This window comes from Lepisma saccharinum, chromosome 10, assembly GCF_977018435.1.
Source record: "Lepisma saccharinum chromosome 10, izLepSacc3.1, whole genome shotgun sequence".
Classification (NCBI taxonomy): domain Eukaryota; kingdom Metazoa; phylum Arthropoda; class Insecta; order Zygentoma; family Lepismatidae; genus Lepisma; species Lepisma saccharinum.
Window position 1 is genome coordinate 13,095,022 of NC_139238.1, and position 21,153 is coordinate 13,116,174.

Here is a 21,153-nt window from a genome sequence, read left to right on the forward strand (position 1 = left end):
GGGTCACAGAGCAGTTTTAACAAGTTTTTATCATCTATTTTCTTGCACAATAAGAAATTTTTAGTGCTAGCACAATCAGTTACAATGGCACAATACGAATTTCACTAGTTCAGATCAGTTACAAATGTCAATTTCATTAGTTATAAGTTACAATATCTTTTTTGCACTATAGCACGAGAGACAATCAGAAAATTTGCACAAAAAAAATTTGTTGTTGTTTTTACACGTGAAAATTAACAATAAAATTTCTTTTTTATCGTTTCAGATGCTGTCGAAACATCAAAAACACATACACACACACTAGAAAAAAAGCATGCAACTTTATTTGTAACACGCACATATTCTCCATCTTCATCAAGAAAATATTATAATAAACATAATTATTTTTATCTATATCTCACAATAAAACTCTATATCCAAAAAATATCACAACATCAAATAACACTAGAGTCGTTAGTACACGTTGCATGCATTACGGAGGTCCTCTGTAGGGTTTCATGGAAGTTTGGGGGAAAAAAAAAAACACGTGAAACCCTACAGAGGTGCGGTTATCTAGAGCCGTAGCCGTTAGAACCTTTTTGGGTTGGGCACCACGCACCCTGGCGGGTTAGGGGCCAGGTATTCTAAAAAACAACAATTATTATTTTGTTTGTTTGTTTGCGTCACAATACGGAAAATAATAAGAGGCATACGTGTGTGTGTGTGTGTGTGTGTGTGTGTGTGTGTGTGGTACATCGTTCCCTCCCCGAGAGAAGAGGTTTACGAAGATCACGATATATATAAACATTTGGCCCCGTTGATTCCAGCACTCCAACTTCATCTCTAATGTTGACGACAATATTCTAAAGGTAGAGAGAATGAGAGATTGAGAGATTGAGAGATTGAGAGATTGAGAGAATAAGAGGATAAGAGAAGAGGTTTACGTAGGTCACAATATATAAACATTTGGTCCCAAACTTGGAAAATTACGATAAAGTGCACTCATCTTTCAAAAAATAAGAAAATGAGAGAATGAGAGAATGAGAGGAGAGGTTTACGTAGGTCACGATATATAAACATTTGGTCCCAGACTTGGAAAATTACGATAAGATGCACTCATCTTTCAAAAAATAAGAAAATAAGAGAATAAAAAAATAAGAGAATAAAAAAAAATAAGAGGATGAGAGGAGAATAAAAAGAGAATGAGAGAACAATGAGAAAGATGAGAAAGATGAGAAGGATGAGAGAATGAGAGCTCATCTTTCACTCATCACTGCCTTTTTGTCCCCGTGAAACATCGTCAGCGCAATAAATGAGGCGCGGAACGGGGAGAGAAAGTGAGTTTTTCAACTTTTTGTGGTCGTTTGGTCAAGAAATCAAAGTTGCGGTCAGAAGTACATATTTACTCTACTTTCGATTGAATCTTTCCACGATGCTGGCTTTGATGTGACTGAAGGTCGAATAATGTCGAATGCCATGTTTTTGAATAAACTTTTGGAATACGGCGTTGTAAAATTCTTTACCGTTGTCCGTGTGCAGAAACCGAGGTCGTCTGCCGCCGCTTTCGCGAAAAATTAATTTGAATGCTTCCGCGACGCACGATCCCGTTTTCGCCTTCAAAGGTAGAGCCCATGCGAATTTCGAAAACGTGTCTATGACGGTGAGGAGGTACTTGTTGCCCTTGTTCAATTTATGCACGTTTTTCAAATTGCCGCTACTCATCTCCACGAGGTCACTTTGCCAGAGGTCGTCGATACCCTTGGTTACCACAGCCAAACGTTCGTAGTTCCGGCGTGCAGGTTTATGCAATTCTTCGACGATGGCTAGCCTAGACATTTTTTTTAGAGATTACGTTTCAAGAGAAGCACAAGCGTGATGGGATTCAAAGAGGGTGGCACTTCGCTCGTGTTTTGAATGATCAGCTTATCGCCGGCACTCACGTCGAAAACGGTAAGATCTTCGTCTTCGTGTATTTCATATATGTTGCGCGTTTCGTTCCAACGTGCCAGAGGAATGTTTCCTGCTTTCTGGACACCACGATTCGATATCAAAGTCATGGTGGGAACGCTAGCTTTTCTACCGTGAGACCAGTACGAAAATTCGTTTATCTGAATCGTGCCATCGAGGAGAAACTTGTAGTACGGATGATAAGGATGCAACATGTACAGTTTGTTACCTTCGACGAACGTGGAGATTCTCTGTTGATTGGGTACGCTGTTGATTTCGATGGCTTGCAGAGAATGCAGTTTAGCGAATTTAGTGTCGACGCCGAGCAGATTACTGTGAACTTGTCCGAGTTTATTTTCGATGGGCAGCAAATGCTCGACTATGGTATCCGTTACGGCAGAAAACGACGGTTTGATTTTCACTTCCACGTTCAACTGCTTGTAGTTTTCGTTGAGTTCTTGCAACTTGGCACCGAAAGAGGCCAGCGTCGATTCCTGCGTGGATTCCAGCACTCCAACTTGATCTCTGATGTTGACGACGATGTTCTGAAGGTTCTCGACTTGATTCAATTTCGAGCTCTTCTCGGTAAGATCGTTCACGATGCTTCGCATCTCTGTAAACTGCGTGTGAAGGTCGGCTACGCTCTGGGAAGTGGGCAGCGTCGACACCAGCGAACTAATTTCGTCTCGAATCTGTTCCACGTTCGCCGTTTCCGTTTCCAGTCGTTTCAGCATTCGAGATATGTTTCTTTTCAAAGCGTGCAATTCTTTGGAGGTGGGGAGATTGGCCACTTTACTCTCGAGATCGCTCAACGAACTTTTGATGTCGCTCGAATCGGATAGTGCCGTCACCGCCGTTTTCAATTTTTCCAAATCTTCGCTCGAAGGCACGCTCGTCCGTAACAATTCCAAGTCACCCTGTATGTTGTCGAGTACGTGATGAAAATGAGCGAGATTCGTTTCGACGTTCAAATTTTCTAAATATTCGATCTTCTGCTGAACCGTGCTCAACGTGTCTTGAATGCTCGTCAACGCTCTCGCTTCAGCGTGAATATTTTTAATTTCTTCGTTGATCAATTCCAGAGACGCCTGAAGCGTAGCGATGGTGGTTTGAATGTGTTCGAAATCTTGATAGGCCTCCAATTGAATTTTTATGTTCGCGACGCTTTTACCGATGACCTGCAGTTCGTCCGACGATGGTAGGTTCGTCATTGTATCTTCCAAAGTCTGCAACTTGGATTTAATTTCTTCCAACGTGCTGGTGAATTCTTCTTGTAATTTGGAAACGACGACGTGCAAGCGTTCTGCGTCTATATCGTTCACCACGGTTTGAAGTTCGGATAAATTCTTTTCTATTGCGGAAGTTCGTTCTTCGATTTCGAGTTTCAATTTTTCCAAATCTTCATTTTTCGATTGAAATTGCTGTAATTTGGCCAAATCATTTTGAAGCGAATCCACGCTCAACTGTATATTTTGAACGCTGTCGTAAGAAGGTACGTCGACATAATTTTTTATCAGCGTTTTTAGTTCGGAATCGATTTTCAGAATGGGGTCGAGACATTGCGTTTGGAGCGTAGCGATTTCCGACTCTAAACTTTTGTTTAAGGTTTCCTGCAAAGCGATCAAATCGGTCCTCAACTTCTTAACTCGAATGTCCAACATGAGAATCTCTTCTGCATGGTCTACACGCTTGGTGTTGCCGAAAATGTCGTTAGGCATTTTTGGTTAACGGTTATTTATAATAGGATAGACGATTCGTAATTCTACGAAGAGAGGAATAAGTTTGTCGTAATCTCCGAGGAGTTCCATGTAAAGATAATCTCCTGCGGAAACATCGTACGTAATGTTAGAAAGCATCTTGTCGTGCTTAATTCGAAAAATATTCTTGCCGGTAGAAATTTTGATTTCGCCTGCGTTTTCCGGATTCACGGTGATTTGAAGTTTCCCGTCGATCGGAATTTCGTAGAAATGTAAATTGTTATTAAAAACATAAAACATCTTGCCCACATCGTCATTCAGTTTCGTCCAAATGCTGTTGAGGTGAATGATCAACAGACCGTTGAGTTTAGGTAACACGGAAGGTAAGACTTCATGATCTGGTATGGTTTCCATAATGATCTGTTTTTTGAAACCGAACAAATTCATAGGCATGCTGGTTATTTAAGAATACAGTCAAAGTTTTTTGTAATGACAGTCAAAGTATTTTTTTTTGTTTTGTTTTGTTTTTATGAATCTTCTGTTGAAGATGGACATATGTTGCAGGTTTTGCTTTCTGCTAAGCGATAGTGCCCCCACGGCAATGTGTGAATACCACACTCGAGGACGCACCTCTTGTCGTCGTTGGGATCCAGCGCAATTTTTCTAACTTTGTTTGTGGTCAACACATGGTCGACGCTCTGGATGCGCTGTTCTTCTCTTAGAACCGACGACCTGGTCTTGAGGCAATCGACAAAGTCCTCGAATGCGAGATGCTCCCGAACCACCTGTCTGCCGACACCCTTGGCCTTCTTGGTAACGCTGCCCTCGGCTTTAATGGCATAGGCCTTGGCGCGAAGACCTGCAAACTCGAGAATTACATCACCGTCCTTCTCGTCTTTGAGTTTGCCAGGCACTTTTTTGTTTCGGGGCAGGATGCCGTACTGGTTCGGCTGGGGATAGCCCGAGGTGTCGAAGAGGTTAACCAAAGCTGGTACCGTGACTATATCCCTGTATGCATCGGCTGAGTGGACGTGGTACACCAAGCTGTCCGTGTCCGTGTAGAGAAGCGAGATGTTGTGGCTATAATGTGGACGTAATATGTCGTAGTACGTCTCGAACATGTGCAGCTTGCTCAGGTCTAATACTGAGGCACCAACATAAATTGGCTTGTCGAGCCTCACCTCACTCTTCCTCATATGCACCAGAGCAAGCTGCTCATTATAAATGGTCCTCGATTTAAATAATGGGTTTGCTACGAGCCTGCGACATTGTGCTTTCCTCGTTACCAATTTTATGTCCATGCGTTTCCGTACATTCTCCATAGTTTTGCCAAACACCGCATTATTCATTAACTTGAAGAAATCGCGATCGAAATCAGAAGTAGCTGCGGTGCGATGTTCGGTGTTGAGCTCGATGTATGGCTTCAACCATGGAGAATGCTCGAACTTGAGGATGTGGTGAACTGCGTGGACGGTAACCCCTTGCTTCATCAACCACCGGAGATTCTGGTAGTGTAGGACATAACGCTCTTTGGGCTCGAAGTCCATGACGAGCTTCTTCTGGTTGGAATCGGGTGGACACTTGAGCTCGGGTGCAGGGGGAAGATCGCAGAACAAATCCTGCAGCTTCTCGGAGAACTCAAGGTCCACCTCAGCGAAGAACCCATGTTCCGAATCGTCGAAGCTTTCGATGTCGAAGTTGGAAGGGTCAGCCCACTCGAAGTTTTTAAAGGGGAGTGGCTGCATCATGGAGTGTCCGTAGAGGTTATTGACGTCCGTGTACATGATGTAGCTGGACGGTTGTGAGGGGTCGTAACCGGTGGCCATGTGGTGATTGTTGGCGCGCGAGTGTCGCTGCGACACCTGGACCATTCCACCCCGCACGGCACGTTCCACAAACAGCATCATGTCCACGTCCGAAAGAAGCTCCAGCTCGATCTTCGTCACCAGAAACATGGCTGACCACGCCAGTCCGGGGAGACTATAGAAGTAGGCAGGGTCCAGCTGGTAGATCTTCATGGCGGTCGCACGGAACGTCTGGAACACGTCGGCGAGGAGCGTCACATCAAGTCTGAGGTAGGCGTCGTGGTAGTCCCCGAGAGTTCGACAGCCCAGCTCGCGCCACATGGACTGGGCATGGTGATAGTCATCCTCGGTGATGTTCGAGCCTCGCAGCTGACTGTAGAACTTCGCCTGGGGGGGTAGCGACGTCTCTGCGAACTTGGAAGGGTCTGTAATATATTCGTAGGGATAGACCCCCTTACGCTTGAAGAGGCCGGCGCCCAAGTTCGGAAAGTTTCCGGAGGTGATGAGCATTTGCTCGTCGCTAAGCTTCCCTGCGAGAGCATCGAGGCTGGCCGGGAGGAACCTCAGGGAGTCGAGGAAGCGAAGTTCGACGGTAGAGTGTGATCCTGGGATCGACACTCGTTTGCTCACACTGATGTAACGCTCCTCGTTCTGGGCAAGAACGTTGATTCCCTTGTTGTCGTATCCAAGATGCCTGATCAGGTGGTGGAAGTCGTACCCCGAGCCATTGTGGAAGAAGATCGGGATAAATCGAGGGTCCCGGGCCATGAGGTTGCATCCGTTGCACCATGGACCAACATATCTACCGGTAAAGTGATCGTGGTGTTGGACTTTACGGTTGTTGGCGGTGTACTCCTTGACGCAGACAGGGCAAGTGATGGCCTCGTCGTGTCTACGCTGATCGTCGGGGGACAGTGGGAGCATAGACTTGGGGGCCAACAGTACCTTCCCTATCTCGATGGCCTCGACAACCATCCTCTCGAGGAAGTGTTTGGCTGCGTCGGGACCACGGTACACGTAGGGCTCGGAGGCTATGTGCTGGTCTCGTCGCACCACAACGTATGCGAAACTGGATGCCTCGTGGAGTTGGTAAGGGGTGGTGGAAGAAACTTCGGGGTCGGGATCGCAAGTGGACAGGGGTTTGAGGAAGGCCTCGAAATCCGCGATGATGATAGCGGGATGCTCTACCATGGCACCGTGCATGTGGAAACGCTCCACGGTGCCAGGTTTGGGCAAGACTGCCACACCCGGCTCGTTGGCATTGCAGTAGATCTTGTGGCGAGCGAGCTTCTCGACAGCGATGTTGGGACCTTTGATCTGCTGATAATCCTGCTGTTTTTGATTGTCAAAAGTTGACAAGCACCTGCGACAAACTTCTATGCTACCATCATGCTTGCTTTTTTGGCTCGACACCAACCGGGAGAGGGAACGGATAAGGGTGTAGTGGTGATGGGTCTCGTCCTTGATGAGCAGAAGGTGAATTTCCTGCGCACCATCATCCTCTACGTCGCTCACGCAAATAGGGTACACCGCATTTTCGTCAGTGAGACCGTAAACGTTGATGGCCAGCCGCGCACGAGCCTCAAACTTTCGAATGTCCGTGACCTCTACCGGGTAGTCGATCCCAGCCATCGCAACTTCCAGCTCTGCCTCATAGGGTAGGTAGTGGTTAACTCGGTGTGGTTGGTTTTTCCAGTGGACAGGGTGTAATGCTGCAAGCACCGACCAGAGAAAGCACTTGGCGTCACTGTTCTGAATGTTCAGGACGGCCTTCTTTGCCACAATGGTAGGTGGTAAGGGGACGTAGCTGGAGGCGGAGAGAGGTATGAACTTACAAAGTTTGACGCACAGTTCGTGAGGCTCGCCACACAGCGAACCCCCCGAGCCTTTAGCTTGATGTTCCTCCTGTTTTGCCACCAGCTCATCGGTAAACTGGTTGTAGATAACCTCGAGGTTGTCGACATCCGCCAGATGCAGCGTCTTCGCCTTGGTGTTGTGGCAGAAGCTGTAAATTTCGTCAGACGGCTTCTTGTACTGGCAACGTAGCGATGCGTAGAATTTAGTGGAGTGCGTTGCAAGCGTATCACCGAGGATGGAAATAATCTCTGCTCGCTTCTCCTCCAAAAAGCTACGTACGTCGCATGAGCCCTCCGAAGTGATGACAAAATCTTCTAACAACCGCTCGAAAGCAGTCTGGTTCGCTTTCGCCACAGGCTTGACGCGTTTGGCGGATGGTAGCGAGTCGGCTTCCGCTTTCCTCTTGGTCGAGCTGGTCGACGGTTGGGGAACAGGTGCTCCGACGACAACTTTGCATGATGTTATATGCCTCTTTAAATTATTAATAGTAATAGGTATACCGCACCTGGGACATGGTTTTTTAGCGGTTACACGCTTACCAGGTGCGCAGGTACGACAATGTCTTGCAAAATTTTGGCTTGATATGGTTATCTTGCACACAGGGCAACTTTTCTCAGATTGCATTTTGTTGAAAATATTTGTGGGGTATGTTATTATATATATATATAGTGGAGTGCCACAAAATAAATACTGTGCAATAATTCACAATGGTGTTGGGTTTGGTGGGAGTGTGCTATTTATGCTACTTCTTGCTTCTTAATGAATCCTGTAAATAATTGAAAAAAAAATAATTAAGCTTGTGTATAGAAAACACGAAAATATTATGTGTGCATAATTCTACCAAACAATCTTTTTTTTTCTAACCATCAGCCCTCTTGGCGTATGAAGTATAAATCATAATTTCAGAAAACATGGTTATTTTCCGCTCGCCATTTTAAAAATCAAACCATAAGCATTATTTATGTTTATAGTATTCGTCGAGCGATAGCAGATAGAGCAAGAATCCTACAACCCATAGTTGATGAATTACAAAACATCTTAGAAATTACATCTTGAAATTTTAATCCAAAATAACTCGAAAACAGCAGGCAGTAGTCATCATCCCTCCAATAAGTTGTAGAGTACTTCTAATTTTGTATCGAATGCTATTAAAATTTTCGAATTAGAGCAAAAACTAAGCCGGCAAATCAAGTTTCTCAAAAAAATAAAAAATTGTCTGTATTTCCGAAACTTGAGGGGGTAGAATCGATTTTATTTGCTAGTCGAATAGTTCTCGTCGAATCCTATCCAACAAACCTAAAATCATCATCCTAGCTCAATTAGGAGCCGAGAAAATCAATGTCTTGGAAAACGTCTTAAGATTTTTGTCTTAAGAAAATTTTCTTGACAGACCGGAAGTAACATCTTGAGATACCGGAAGTCGACTTTCTTAAAGATTGAGATATTTGTCTTAAGACGTTTTCCAAGACATTGATTTTCTCGGCTCCTATGGGGCCTAGAACCATGTAACTTTGATCTATGTATATACCAGCACTTGCCCGACCCTGTGGTCGCGCTGCGACGCCAAGTGTCCCAGGTTCGAATCCTGGTCGGGCTTGGTTGTTTGTGAATGTCCATTTCATCACTCATCCCCAATCTTCGCAAATTAGCCAAGAGGTACAAAACGTAAAATAAAATAAACTAAATCAATCATTAAGTTCCGTGTTGCAATCATAAAATTAAATTTTAATTAACTTTTTTTTATCCATCTCTCTCTCAAATCTATATAGCCTGTTCATATTTGGCATGTCAGCCATTTTGTTTACGTAGCAAAAAAAAAATCTCAATGCTCGTTGTAGCCATAAGTATAATTGGATATAATTGCCGGATTTTATTTAATTTTAGGTTTAAAATCAATAAGCGTGCATAAAAAAAAAAAAACTAAATATTTTAAATAAATAAGATTCGAATAACTATGTACTTCCACTAGCCTTTGCGATGGCGCAGCGGTAGGCTTGTATTCAAGGGTTCGATACCCGTACAAGTGGTTCTTGAAACTGTAGGTCCAGTCCCGATTAGCCTTACTGTACATAAAATAGACTTAAAACATCAAATCAATCAGTACTTCCACTAACCTCTGCGATGACGTAGCGATAACGTCGTTGTCTTGTAATCAAGAGTTCGATACCCGTACAAGTGGTTCTTGAAACTGTAGGTCCAGTTCCGATTAGCCTTACTGTGCATAAAATAGACTCAAATCAATCAGTACTTCCACTAGCCTCTGCGTTAGCACAGCGATAGCCTTGTATTCAAGGGTTCGATACCCGTACAAGTGGTTCTTGAAACTGTAGGTCCAGTCCCGATTAGCCTTACTGTACATAAAATAGACTTAAAACAATCAGTACTTCCACTAGCCTCTGCGTTAGCACAGCGATAGCCTTGTAATCAAGGGTTCGATACCCGTACAAGTGGTTCTTGAAACTGTAGGTCCAGTCCCGATTAGCCTTACTGTACATAAAATAGACTTAAAACATCAAATCAATCAGTACTTCCACTAACCTCTGCGATGACGTAGCGATAACGTCGTTGTCTTGTAATCAAGGGTTCGATACCCGTACAAGTGGTTCTTGAAACTGTAGGTCTAGTCTAGATTAGCCTTACTGTGCATAAAATGGACTTAAACAACAAAAAAAAAACGCCAACTCAATCAATTAATCAGTACTTCCACTAGATATCAAAAACACGCAACTCTCCTCTATTTTTCCTGTCTTCCTCTAACAATTTAACATATTTATTTTTTGAAATATACCCCGCACACATATTTCCTACCTACCAACAACGGCACACGGAAGAAAAAAAATATTCCAGCTACCAAGATGCATGCTTCAAATATATAAAAGCAGAGAGAGACATGAAACACCTTCTATATTCTCTCTCTTTTTGCATGTTTTGTGAGTATATTCTCTTCCGCAAAAGCATTGCCATACTTATAAATCAAAACCAACTCATGCGAGCTAAGAAACAAAGTTACTTACTTTTAGAAATTCTGCGGAAATGCTCTTCACTAACGTTGAAAATGAAACAGAACTTTATACACCAGCGCTTAAAGTTTTATACGGTTTTCTAATAACGTCAAAAATGATATGTTAGCCAACGCAACGTGGACCAATAGAAATCCAAGAACCAAATTCTCTAGAACATTCTCCCCCCCTACATTTCTGCCACATCATTTTACGTGTTGTGTTCGAAAATTCACAAGTTAATGCATCGCATCATTGTTACCTATGCTGTTAACTGGCTATGAAATAAATAACCGGAAAATTCATTGTATTTTTTCTCTGCCACCAAGCATACGGCAGATGGCAATCTGTGACGCACGCAATAACTATCAAGGCTATGAAATAAATAACCGGAAAATTCATTGTATTTTTTCTCTGCCACCAAACATACGTATTTGTTGAATTTGCGTTATTGCGTCAACATTATTATTGTTAGCTTTTAAAAAAAAACAGGAAGTACATCCGTCACTGTGAATAGCCAGAAATGCTGCCCCTCCCAGTCATCCATCTCTCTTACAATAGCGTGTGTGTTGGCAACTCTTTCTAGTTGACGGGAGATACTTTCCGTATAAAATACAGAGAGGGAAAGAGAACGAAATTGTCGTTTTTTCTAGATATCCACAGGCAAAAGCATAATATTTTTTCAAATACAATATGACAGTCGCTTTTCGATACCGAAAAACTAAATACAATATATATATTTACAATATTAATATTTATTTAACAATATCTACCTACGAATTTGCCTCGAACGAAAACATGTCATAGAAAAACATTTTTCCAGCCGTAAATTCAAAAATTTTGGTTGCGCGTGCGCGTGTGCGTGCGCGCGTGTGTGTGTGTGTGTGTGTGCGGCACGTCGTTCCCCCGAGAGAGAGAGAGGTTTACAAAAGTCGCGATATACAAACATTGGCCCCCGGGAGTTGGAAAATTACGATATGGCGCATTCGCTCATTACTGTTCCCAGCTATAAGTTTTTCTCTCTCTCTAGCCCTTGCCAACTAAAAAAAATGTAGGTAGGAGTTGGCAACACTGCGAGAAAAAGGTTTCCAGCTCCTTGTTTTAGGTTAGGTTACCCCAAAAACCTTGGTGATTTTTTCGAGTAAGGAGCTAGCAACACTGCGCTATCAAATAGAGCTCATGCCTTACGATAGAAATCCATTAAGGCGAGCTCCTCACTTCAGCTCCTCACAAGAGGTTGGTCAACTGTCTAAACTGGACTACTAATCATATTTCCGGTCCAAACACACATCGCGCTACGACGCTAGGGGTCCCGGGTTCGAATCCCGGCCTGGACATGGGTGTTTGTGAGTGTCCATTCATCAATTTCATCATATCATTACTCATCCCCATCTTCGCAAATTAACCAAAATTGACACAAAAAGCGAAGTAAAGTAAACTAAATGAATGAATCAAACAAGAGTTGGTGTTTTAAGTCCACTTTACACACATTAAGGCTAATCGGGACTGGACCTACGGTTTTTAAAGTGGGATCCGAACCACTGTGCCATGCGCCTCCACCGGGTGAATCAATCAAGAAATCGATAGAACGTCGTGGGGCGCAAATATGAAAATGAAAACCGAACACCCGCTACAAAGTGACAATGGAGTTTGTTTTATTCAAAAGTAATTGCCACAAGTGTTAAGACATTTATCCCACTGGGAGACGAGACGATCAATTCCAGTCTTGTAGAAAGAGGTAGGTCGCTGACGGATCCACAACCTCACCCACTGTTGTTGCACTTCCTCGTCCGAATGAAACCGACGTCCACAAATGTCTTTCTTCAGGTCACCAAAAATGTGGAAGTCACAAGGGGAAAGATCGGGCTGTACGGAGGATGTTCAAGCGTTTCCCAGCCAAATGTCTGAAGATTATCCCTCACCAGATTGGCAGTATGGGGACGGGCGTCATGCAAAGGGATGATTCCGTCCGACAGCATTCCAGGGCGTTTTGACTTTATGGCGCGTCGCAGTTTCTGCAACGTGTCTGCGAATTGATTGTGGCTCCACGCTCTAGGAAGTCGACAAGCAGAGGGCCCTTGCAGTCGAAGAAGCAGCTCAGCATGACCTTACCGGAACTCGTATGCACCAGCGGCGTAGTGCCCACGTAAGGCTTGTAAGTCCACCTTACAAGTTGAAATTATTGAAGAAAAAGTATTTCATTCCCATATTTATCGCTTGAACACACATCAGACTTCAAGTAGAACTTTTAACGAAACAATTGAGGACTTGTTTTGATTCGAGTTGTTTCTCTGTAAGGCTTCATGAGAGGACTTACGTGCGAGTGAATGGAAGAAATGATTTGGACTCGCCCATGGTGGGTGTGTTTGCTTATGTAGTATCTACTCAACCAATGACAGGGCGCCCCGATTCTGACGCACTGTAATGCGCATTACTAACTGGCGAGATTTCTGTCCCCGATGCGTCTGTTTGCCACGGTCGGAAGAGAACCAAAAAAATCGACTCCCGTTGTTTCAACAATGCTTGACGGTAGGTGTAGCTAACAAAACGGGCGTCATTTTAAATGTGTAAACTAACTATTAAGTTCACAAAGAGATGGTTTAATATTGGATATTACCTTCATTAGAAGCAGCGAGGAGGAATGCCTGACAATCCTAGATCCGGCAGCGTCCGCAAAGTTAGGCGCCTGCATCCCACTTGCCCGTAATATTAAAAGCATACGCGTAATACTTAGCGTTATGATTTACAGATTTGTTTTACCTTTTCCTTTGACTAAATTGCTTGATATGCTTTTCAAAATGTGCGCAAATATCGTAACCATGATAATGAGTAATATTCTCGAATTGATTGATTGATTTAGTTTATTTTACTTCGCGTCTTGTGCCTCTTGGCTAATTTGCGAAGATGGGGATGAGTGATGAAATGATGAAATTGATGAATGAACATTCACAAACAACCAAGCCCGACCGGGATTCGAACCCGGGACCCTTGGCTTCGCAGCGCGATGTGCTAACCACTCGGCCACAGGGTCGGGCGTAATATTCTCGAATGCATTTGCATTTGCAAATTGTATCCTAATCATTTCCCTCAAATGGCTTTTTAGTGAAAGAAAAAGAATAATAAAAATATGACATGTGTCCTTAACTAAGCTGTATGCGAAATTTGTCAATTGCTATTAGTTGAAAGTTGAGCTACAGGTAATTTATTCTGAAGCCGAATATCGAGTAAAGAGTGTGTTTGAACTTCATGAGTACTTGCGTACTACCCATTTGAATGAAGCTGTTGAACAAGTGTACAAACTAACAGAATTCTTCCCCACTGTTCCTGCCTCAATCTCGTCTGTGGAAAAGTTTGTTTCTGCACTGAAGAGGATTCACACATTTCAACGCAGCACAAAGACTCAGGCAAGGAAATCTGACTTGGGACTGATATCCATTGAAAAGGAGCTGCTCAAGACATTGACCAGAAACTCCCGATTCTACGACGACGTGTTGGAGGTGTTCAGACTAAAGGATCGTCGGATCGAGTTACAGTATAAATGAGAATTTTCATTAAGTAATACACGCATATGCTATTATTGTTAACATAGAGTGTGTGCATTCTGTGTTTGAAATTGAGTATGCCCATGCATGACTTACATTCAAATAGATTCTATTTACTTAAAATATCTTTGGGTTTTCTTTATCCAATATTCAGGTCAGGTTTATCTAAGGAAGCCTTACACCTTTCATAGAATCACGCTACGCCACTGGTATGCACAGCCTTGGATTTCTTTGGCGGTTGAGAATCTACGTGTTTCCATTGTTGGCTTTGCCGTTTGCTCTCGGGCTCAAAATGGTGGCACCACGTTTCGTCCCTTGTGACGATACGTGACAGAAACGCATACTCTTCCTCGTGGTACCGCTGCAAATGACTCAGACATGCAGTCATTCTGTCAATCTTTTCTCCCTCCGCCAGTTGATGCGGAAGCCACTGCGCGCAATTTTTTCGGAACTGCAGGTGATCTTTGATAATGGCATGCACAGAGCCATGACTAATGCCAACCTGAACACGAATTTCTTTCTCTGTGATTCGTCGGTCTTCCCGGATCAGACCATGGATCCTCGCAATCACATCAGGCGTAATGACTCGATGTGCCTGTCCCGGGCGCGGATCGTCTTGCAGTGATGTGCATCCTTCGCGAAATCTCTTCTGCCACTCGCGCGCACTTGTCAGGGACATGCAGTGTTCGCCATACACTGCAGACATGTGACGATAAATTTCGCATGTTCCAACACCCTCAGCCACCAAGAAACGAACCACGCCTCTCTGCTGTTCTTTGCTTGCCTCCATTTCCAATGCTGGACGAAAACACTTTTCACTACGCTCACCTCCTGAGCAATGACGAAGCAACTGTGTGGACCTGTGCGTTTTCACTATGCATTTCTCCTACCCTACAGATGGCAGTATCGATACGTAACAACAGTGTTGCCAACTTTTGCGAGCAATGTGTTTTATGGTGGGTGTTCGGTTTTCATTTTAATTGCCCTCATAGAACAAATGATCCGCTTTGTAGTCGACGAATCGTCTCTAACTTTCTCTAGTTCAATGTTGAAGTCATCTCGGCCGAAAATATATATAATAATAAATTACTATTACTAATTGTCAATAAGAGTAATTATTCATTATTATAATTATAGACCCTAGCACAATGTAATAGCATTTAGCATAATTTCACAGATTAAACAGCATTTTTTCTTGTCTTGAGTTTGATAAGGCGGTGGGAAATCGAGTGGGCAGAATGAAGCAGTCCTAACGTTCTGCTAGGAACGTGGGATCTTATTTGGGTGATGCAGGGTGCGAAATCATTGAAGACTGGTAAGGGGAGAAAAATCTTAATCTACAACCCCCTCTCCACACAAACATATGTATAAATTATACAATATACATATTTATAATGATATTAAAAGTAAAAAATACTAAATTAAAAATATATTGTTATTATCATTAATTACAAATAAAAAAATCAATTTGTTACTTTTATACATACCAGATATTATAAACTGGCAAACTAATTACTTTACTAACTGTTTTTTATGAAATAGTTGAAGTGGTTTTATTATATGTAAGTTTCTAATTAGTTTTTACTTTATGTTAATGTAAATCAATTAGATTTCATAATTACATCCAAAATTACTGAAATCATAAACAAAGTAGCTACTATATAAAGATAATGTTCCAATTATTTGTATCAAAAATACTTAACATATATTGTTTGTTTACTTACAGAATGAAATATATGATATGATGAAATATTGCTACTTTTTTTTAGTTAAATTAAGAATATGATATTGAACATTCTCGGTTTTGCAATTAAATATTTAGGCTACTAGGGGGACATGAGATTGATTGACTGATCGATTTGTTGTTTTAAGTTCACTTTATGCCCAGATAGGTTAATCGGGACTAGACCTACAGTTTAAAGTGGAATCCGAACCACTGTGCCATTTGCCTCAACCTGGTATCAAACCCGGGACCCCTTCATTGTAAGGCAACGACCTACATCAGAATGAAAACAAAATAAACATGTAATAGTGTTTACATTATGATTTTGTAAGACAACTGTACTTCAGACTAAGGAACAAAAATTGAAAAAAAAAAAAATGATTTATCCTTCCCGCAAATATTTATGCCGCAGGCCCGTAATGCAAGATTATGCTCTGCCAAATACTTAAGGACATAAAGTATTCGTTTGAAGACCTCACGCTAGTGCTGCTTTTCCTATGAAATCGACAGTCCCTGTTGCTCATCAATAGTTATGTTTTTCTGCATTCTGAATTCACATTCGGTCCATTTTAAGGCATTGAATTTGACTTTCTGATATTTCATGGTTTTGTAGTCGATATCTTAAGTGCCTTCAATCATCGCAGTCTTCATTTGCCAGCATAGCCCCACCCTTCTTCGGTTCTTCCCAAACAGCTTACAACAAAAACAGAAAATCTTATCTTTCCTCTTCGAGTACACCAACAACCTTCTGTTGACAGTTTCCCCATGTAAGACCAGAACCCTAACGATAATAGTTCACAGGATGCTGCAACATTTACGTTTATTTAACCTTATATGTTTTTTCTTGTTTGACACTCACTCTCCTTCGGCACCTGGAGTTGTCACCCCCTGCCTCCTCCATAGGTATGACTCTGTTCCTTATTATTCCAATTGATACAACTTTAATATCTCATCTTTAACAACAGTGTAAACCAATTTCTGTAGCAATGCTACAGACAGAAAGTAAAAAAATAATAATGGGTTAGAGTAATTATATTTAATATTATATTAAATGTATGCCATTTATTTAATACATTTTTAAAATCACATATTAAGGTATTCCTACAATATTACTATTTTTTTTTCAGAAAAACTCAGTGAAGCTGGTAGGCTTTTGGTGGAAGCAATGTGGACTCAGCAGCAATCCTGTAAAAATGGTACATTTTGGACTAACACCAGATCCCCTTCACTTCCCAGGATATGTCAACGTCAACTTCAATGTGAAAGTTGGTGCTAATGTGTCAGCACCAGTTACGGTAATTACGTTCTAGGTTCTCATGCAGTATTTGATTGTCAGCACCAGTTACTGTAATTACATTCCAGGTTCTCATGCAGTATTTGAATTCTTCTTTCTATTCTTTAAAGACATTACCTCCACTTTGATTCTACTTTGATTGTACAATAGCTGGCTGGAGAGGGTGGGGGAGAGTAGTATAGGGGATCCCTCATCTGAATGCCAAGTTGCAAGGGGCAGGGTTTGCTGAATGAGCAAAGAAGAGAAAAAAGTTGAAAGAAGGAATTTAATAGAGCACACTGTTAAAATATTGGTGCTCTATTAAATTATCATCAGTTTGCCAAGATATTCATAGTCCTCAAAATTGCTTTAAGCATGTTCATACTTCTTGCTTGGAAACCATTATTACATGGCATTTGTTCAAGATGTTATGTACAAGGTAGCAAGGCAAGTGATAATGACTAATAGTATGTGCTGGGGAATTTTGATGAAGTGAATATCAAATTGTGTTTCTTCACTACTATTTAGAAATGAGTGCAAAGAAGGCTAACATCATTAGCCTTAAAGACGAGGCACGGGTGAGAGTAGATTCATTGCAGGGAGATATAACACGTAATCTTCACTTTTGTTGATATTACTGTTGATTTACTGTTACTTTAATATCAGAGACTGTATCACTACGAGTTCACACCTTCCAGCATTGAACTATAACAGGCTAAGGTATTATTTCATTGCATTAACTCACTACATTATACAGTGCATTCAAAAAGTCCTCACACTCATACTAAAAAAAAGCTATTAACACATTCATGTGAATTAGTTGGCAAGGCCAGGAGAGATTGGTATGACCTTGAAGAACGAGTTTATGTTATATAGAGCAGTGCCGCTGTTACAGTCCTTGGTGTGAGAGACGTGGAGCGCATAACGCTTAAGATGCCGGAAACACCCCTGTTGTATTCTGTTGCTGCATTGCTCTGTCTCAGTGAGCATTCAGCTTTATGCACACACAGCGAATCGCTATGTTGGAAGCAGAGTATGTCATAGAAAAATGTGTGCAGAAATGGAGAAGTCTACTTCTCGATGATCCTGCACCAGATAAAACTGCCATGGACGATTTGTTTCAAATTTAGATTCAATATTCTTTTTTGTGTATTTCAAGGTGCGGAGAGTGGTTTGCTCTCTTCTTTATCAGTGTTACCAACTGCAGATATTGCAATATTACTCACATTTAGTTTACAAATTATTTTTTGGGTTCACTCACATTTAGTTTACAAATTATTATTTGTGTATTTCAAAATATAATTAACAAGTGTATGTATTCATTACGTTGACAAGTTCAATAAATTATAAGCAAAAAATTCTCAAACTTTGAGTACAGGAACTTTTCGAATGCTCTGTTCACATCACACAAATTGACATGTCAAACATCATCATGTAAATGTAAACATGTGATCCATGGATGAAATAAATCTAATCTATCAAAATATTATCCAAAGAATATCCATGAAAAATCCTTCCTGGAGATCCTATGGTTATCTCTTGGACAGACATATGGATATATGTGATGTGAATATCAAAGATAGATTTGTATGCTATGTGGGAATGCATTTTTAACAGTGTAATTCCCCCTTTTTTTCTTTGCAGTTGAATGTACTGTTAAAGAAGAAGACTTTCTTTGGATGGATCACGATACGATGCACAGATAATATTGGTACATGTCGTTACGCAGATATATGCTCCATTGTGCCATACACTGACGAGTGTCCGTCTGACTTCATAGCGAACAATGTACCATGTCACTGTCCAATATCTGAGGTATGTTACCATTATTAACATTATACAAGTTATCTTGCTGTATCAGTGCATTGAGTAGTACACTCATGACCGACCTCTCTACCAAGTAACCAAATGGTTCAGGGTTCAAACTGTGGCCTGGGTGAATATGCTTCCATCAAATTTCTAAATAATAGGCTAAACATCGTGATTACTCTAACAACAACATGAAATAAGAATACCAGTATTAAAATATGAAAACCTAAAAGAAACAAAGACACAATCACAAACATATAGGGAGGACAACACAAGCCCCACACGAGGATTACACTGGCTGAGAGTAGAGATATCATAGCCTCGCTAGTCTGCCAAACTCAGTCCAGGTTGACATTTTCGGTGTCTTTCGAAAGGATCACCACCCCTCACACCAGTGGCGTGGTGTGACTTTTTCAAAAGTCTTACCAGTCGTGGTCATCAGACATTATCATCTCCACCCTAACCCCCCCCCAAAAAAAAAAACATGCCTTTGATCTGGATTTTTATTCATGTTTTTTTTTTTTTCAATCCCCTCAGAGATTTATTTTGCCACAATCACTCCTAGAAAGAACTACCACTCATGAGAGAGTTACCGCGAAAATCCAGTGAATAGTAGTCGAGCTTTGTGAACCATCTCTGTTTCTTTGCAAAGAGGTGGAAAGTGGAAGAAGAACCACACATTCGGGTCAGTTTGACGTTTCTGCGGTGAGCAGACGACAGAATTACCCTCCTCCAGTGGTGGAAGGGAAGTCCAACTTAGTTTTTTGGAGCAAGTTTTTTCCAAATCACGAATCGTATCAAGTACTTATCTTTTTGTCTATTACGTAAACGGGTTCAGTTGTAGTTAAATCCAGCTTTGGCTTTGCAGTCTAGCTCTTGTTGCTTCAGAGAAATAGTATCCCCGTTTTAGGCGGTATTTAGCTCTTTTCTGGAACTCCAATGTGACAACACTTGCTGATACGCAGCGGCAACAGGGCCCCTAAACAGGCATATGAATAACTCCGTAGCACACTTGCCTCCTCAAGTCTTTTCCCGCCATTCCCTTGCATTGGCACCCTTTCCTCCTGTTGCCTCTTGTGGGTAGCGGAACAGCCTGTCTCTTCGCTTTTGTCGGCTGCAGAAAAAATGTCCTCTGCAATATACACTCAACTCGGTTAACTTATATAACAATGTTGTTATTTTATTAAGAAAAAACTTTTTAATTTATTTATAATTTTCTGTTACCTGTGGTAACACCGGTTACATGCACGCCACGCCTCTGCCTCACACACTGCTATCACAATGGTGGCCATTCCTCTTGTTCTTAATTTATGATAATTTGAGCAGTTCACTGAATGATAGCTGTTTTGCTTTATTATTTTTCAGGTCTACACCTATCATATGCAAACTTTCTCTGGCAGTGGTTTATGAATATTTGGAAATTTAAAATTACATTAAGTTGTGGTTGAGATTTGTTCATCTTTGTTTCTTAAGAATTACATTCTTGTATGTGTGAAGTTTTGTAAAAATATTACATGAAATAATGTGGCCATTCCCCATTCAAGATGAATTCTGAACAATTCTCTTGTTAAAGCTGTCATTTTAACTGGTCTCTTGGTAGGAGTTTCTCATTCAACAAATATTATTTATTTTCTTAATTTATAATTTCCAACTGTACCTAAGTAGGGGTCGATTAAATAGAACTTAAGAAAAATGAAAGAAGTCAAGAACTTTGGATTTATTTGGTAGACACCTTATATAAGTATATATAACATTACGTACCCACTCCCTCTCTGACTCATTAACATTTTCAATGTTGTTTATGTCTGAAATGTTTTTTATATAATTGAAATATTTCCTTTGACTTTCTAGGGGCATTACATAATGAACAACCTTCAGTTTTACACTGATCCTGGAATGCCTGAATGGCTCGGGAGAGGTACATATGGAGGACAGGCACTGATTCACACGTATGGCAACCAATTGGGGTGCATGAGATTTGGATTCAACGTTCACTAATTATCAACAAAGCAGAAGGAAAAGTGTGGAATCATCAACTTCTATTATTGTTGGATTATGTATTCCATGCAAAGTTTATACTTGTTTAATGGATAATTATTATATGTCACAGAATATATCTTAATTTTTAAAACAGATTACAATTGCATAACTGCTGAGGCTGGGACCAGTTGGATAAATCGTAAGATTTACTCAAATTTTGACGCAAGCAGTGTGGTATACAAAGTTATGTTTTTAATTAAATTTAATTCAAATAATTTTATCTAATTTATTTTATTGTGTGTTTACCTGTTTCCAGATGTTCAACGAAAATGTGCACGGTTCCACTCATGGGACATTCAAGCGTTACGTGTGTGACATTCAAGCGTTTTACACACAAAATGTAAGGTTCTAGACATGATATTGGATTAAAATATTCATAATGAACTGGTATCATACAATTAATAAGTACTTTGTGGTGTCTGCTAACAAATGAAAAAAAACAACACCTCTTATGCCTTTAGAATAGGTTTGGAAAGGGGGCG

At 41.2% G+C, this 21,153-nt stretch overlaps 1 protein-coding gene across 1 annotated transcript in view; it reads left to right on the forward strand.

The window, feature by feature from the left end:
* LOC145994223 (ganglioside GM2 activator-like) overlaps positions 1 to 20,912 on the forward strand; it is a 44,061-nt gene extending 23,149 nt beyond the window's left edge. The window contains exons 2-4 of the mRNA XM_083130319.1: positions 16,677 to 16,844; positions 18,467 to 18,637; positions 20,483 to 20,912. Of these exons, the coding sequence (XP_082986445.1) occupies positions 16,677 to 16,844; positions 18,467 to 18,637; positions 20,483 to 20,629 (486 nt within the window). The 3' untranslated portion in view covers positions 20,630 to 20,912. The remainder of the gene's footprint in view (positions 1 to 16,676; positions 16,845 to 18,466; positions 18,638 to 20,482) is intronic.
* The last annotated feature ends 241 nt before the right edge of the window (positions 20,913 to 21,153 follow it).